The 2,028-nt window shown below is 43.4% G+C and overlaps 1 protein-coding gene across 1 annotated transcript; it reads left to right on the forward strand.

Annotated features, from left to right (window-relative positions):
* Positions 1–390: 390 nt before the first annotated feature.
* On the forward strand, positions 391–1,984 carry LOC102209560 (exportin-1-like). Its single transcript, XM_005755873.2, has 5 exons — positions 391–486; positions 590–709; positions 838–966; positions 1,056–1,214; positions 1,334–1,984. The coding sequence occupies exons 1-5, from the start codon at positions 439–441 to the stop codon at positions 1,574–1,576; spliced, it is 699 nt and encodes a 232-aa protein (XP_005755930.2). The 5' UTR covers positions 391–438; the 3' UTR covers positions 1,577–1,984.
* The last annotated feature ends 44 nt before the right edge of the window (positions 1,985–2,028 follow it).

Below are 2,028 nucleotides of genomic sequence, written 5' to 3' on the forward strand. Positions count from 1 at the left end.
GTCTAGGCAGCACCCTCCACTAAACTACAGTGTTTTTCCAGTAGTGCAACTGTGTCTGAAGCAGACCATGTCCCATTGTGTGCTACATGTGAGGAAGGACAAATGTGAGAAATATTAACTAGACTCTCCTGAACTGGCCCAAAGTTCATGTGTGAAAACTGCTGCATGAGATGGGTGGAGTGTAACACTGGAGAGAGCGGGATAAGAGAGGGCGGTGTTACTTGAGTAGGTGGCAACTTGTTAGCTGCTGTCAGTGCAGCAAAACCTTTGAAACGGTGTTAGTTTGAAACCAAACATGAACAGACATAAAGTGATCAAAAGAAACGAACCACGGTTATTTACATTGTTTCAGGGCACAAGTTGTACATGAAACTTTCAGATTTGTCTTTCATTATCAGTGTCAGATGCTGTTTAACATGTTGTTTGTTTTCTTTCAGCATGTGCAATGAATTCTCCCAGATATTCCAGCTGTGTCAGTTTGTTATGGTATGCATTCATCTTTTTCCTTGTATCGTACATTCTTTTTATCATCGGTTACACACCAGTGTTTGTTCTTCAGCTGATTTTTGTGTTGCTGTGTGCACCTCAGGAGAATTCCCAGAATGCCCCCCTGGTCCATGCCACCCTGGAGACACTTCTGCGTTTTCTCAACTGGATTCCTCTGGGATACATCTTTGAAACCAAACTGATCAGCACATTGGTGTATAAGGTGCGGCCACAAAGGCGCACACAACACACAAAGATGCAGATTTGTGTGATTATTTAAAATATTCGATGATGTGCATAAAATCGATTTATAATGGATATTTAACATATATATTTTTTTATTTTAAACAGTTCTTGAACGTGCCGATGTTTCGCAACGTGACGTTGAAGTGCCTGACAGAGATTGCAGGCGTGAGTGTCAGCCAGTACGAGGAGCAGTTTGTTACCCTCTTCACGCTGACCATGTGTCAGCTCAAACAGGTGGGTTACCCGGTGACATCTGACAAAGCCACACTGACACGTTGCTCGGTTTGAGACTCTAAGATGAATTTTAACTCTAATCTGTTCAGATGCTGCCTCTGAACACCAACATTCGGCTGGCCTACGCCAACGGGAAAGATGACGAGCAAAACTTCATCCAGAACCTCAGTCTGTTCCTGTGTACTTTCCTTAAAGAGCACGGGCAACTCATTGAGAAGAGGCTCAACCTCAGAGAGACATTAATGGAGGTAAGGGAAGCACGGTATTCTGTATTTTGTTGTTGCTCTACATAGGCTGCACAGGAGAAGATTATGGTAATTAGCTAACATGTTCACGTTACATCGCAACTCCCCTGGTTCTCCTTCAGGCCCTCCACTACATGCTGCTGGTGTCAGAGGTGGAAGAGACTGAGATCTTCAAAATCTGCCTGGAGTATTGGAATCACTTGGCCGCTGAGCTCTACAGAGAGAGTCCCTTTTCCACATCCACGTCCCCTCTGCTGTCTGGCAACCAGCACTTTGATGTGCCTCCACGGAGACAGCTCTATCTACCCGTTCTCTCCAAGGTACCTCTTAGAACAAGATGGTATTTATTCATACCACATACATGATCGCAGAGCCCCATGATTGAAGTTGAGTTTATAAATGCAGACTCTTCTTTAAGAAGCATGTCTTACGTTTATAGTGAAGATGACACAGAGGTTGCTGAAGTGTTTCCAGTTTGTGGAACCTGAAGCGTCTCAGCTCGCAGTCATACTAGAAAGACTTGGCTCAGGCCAGCGACAGGTGGCTGCTTCAGAGCCGCCAAAAGAGATGCTGGTTACAGTGTTACTAAAAATCAGCAGCTACTAAAGTAATACAAACATTTTTTTTCTACTTAATGATATTTTACATTCCATATGTGTGAAATGTGACTATAACCAGGAGACAAACCACTTGTATCGTCCTTTTACATTTATGAGAACACAAGCTAAGCTATATTTTCCTGTGTGTGTGAAAGGCAGGTGTTTTGATTTGTGTACTTGCTGACAGGTTTTTTTTATCTGGAGTAACAGGTGCGTCT

This window comes from Pundamilia nyererei, unplaced genomic scaffold (genome assembly GCF_000239375.1).
Source record: "Pundamilia nyererei isolate P.nyererei 1_Seehausen unplaced genomic scaffold, PunNye1.0 scaffold04161, whole genome shotgun sequence".
NCBI lineage: Eukaryota > Metazoa > Chordata > Actinopteri > Cichliformes > Cichlidae > Pundamilia > Pundamilia nyererei.

What these genes read in the sequence shown, in the direction of transcription:
- LOC102209560 (XM_005755873.2), top strand. Translation starts at nt 439, where the DNA reads ATGTGCAATGAATTCTCCCAGATATTCCAGCTGTGTCAGTTTGTTATG. An exon ending in AGCTGTGTCAGTTTGTTATG is followed by an intron (nt 487 to 589) that starts GTATGCATTCAT and finishes TGTGCACCTCAG; the next exon opens with GAGAATTCCCAGAATGCCCC. An exon ending in TCAGAGAGACATTAATGGAG is followed by an intron (nt 1,215 to 1,333) that starts GTAAGGGAAGCA and finishes GTTCTCCTTCAG; the next exon opens with GCCCTCCACTACATGCTGCT.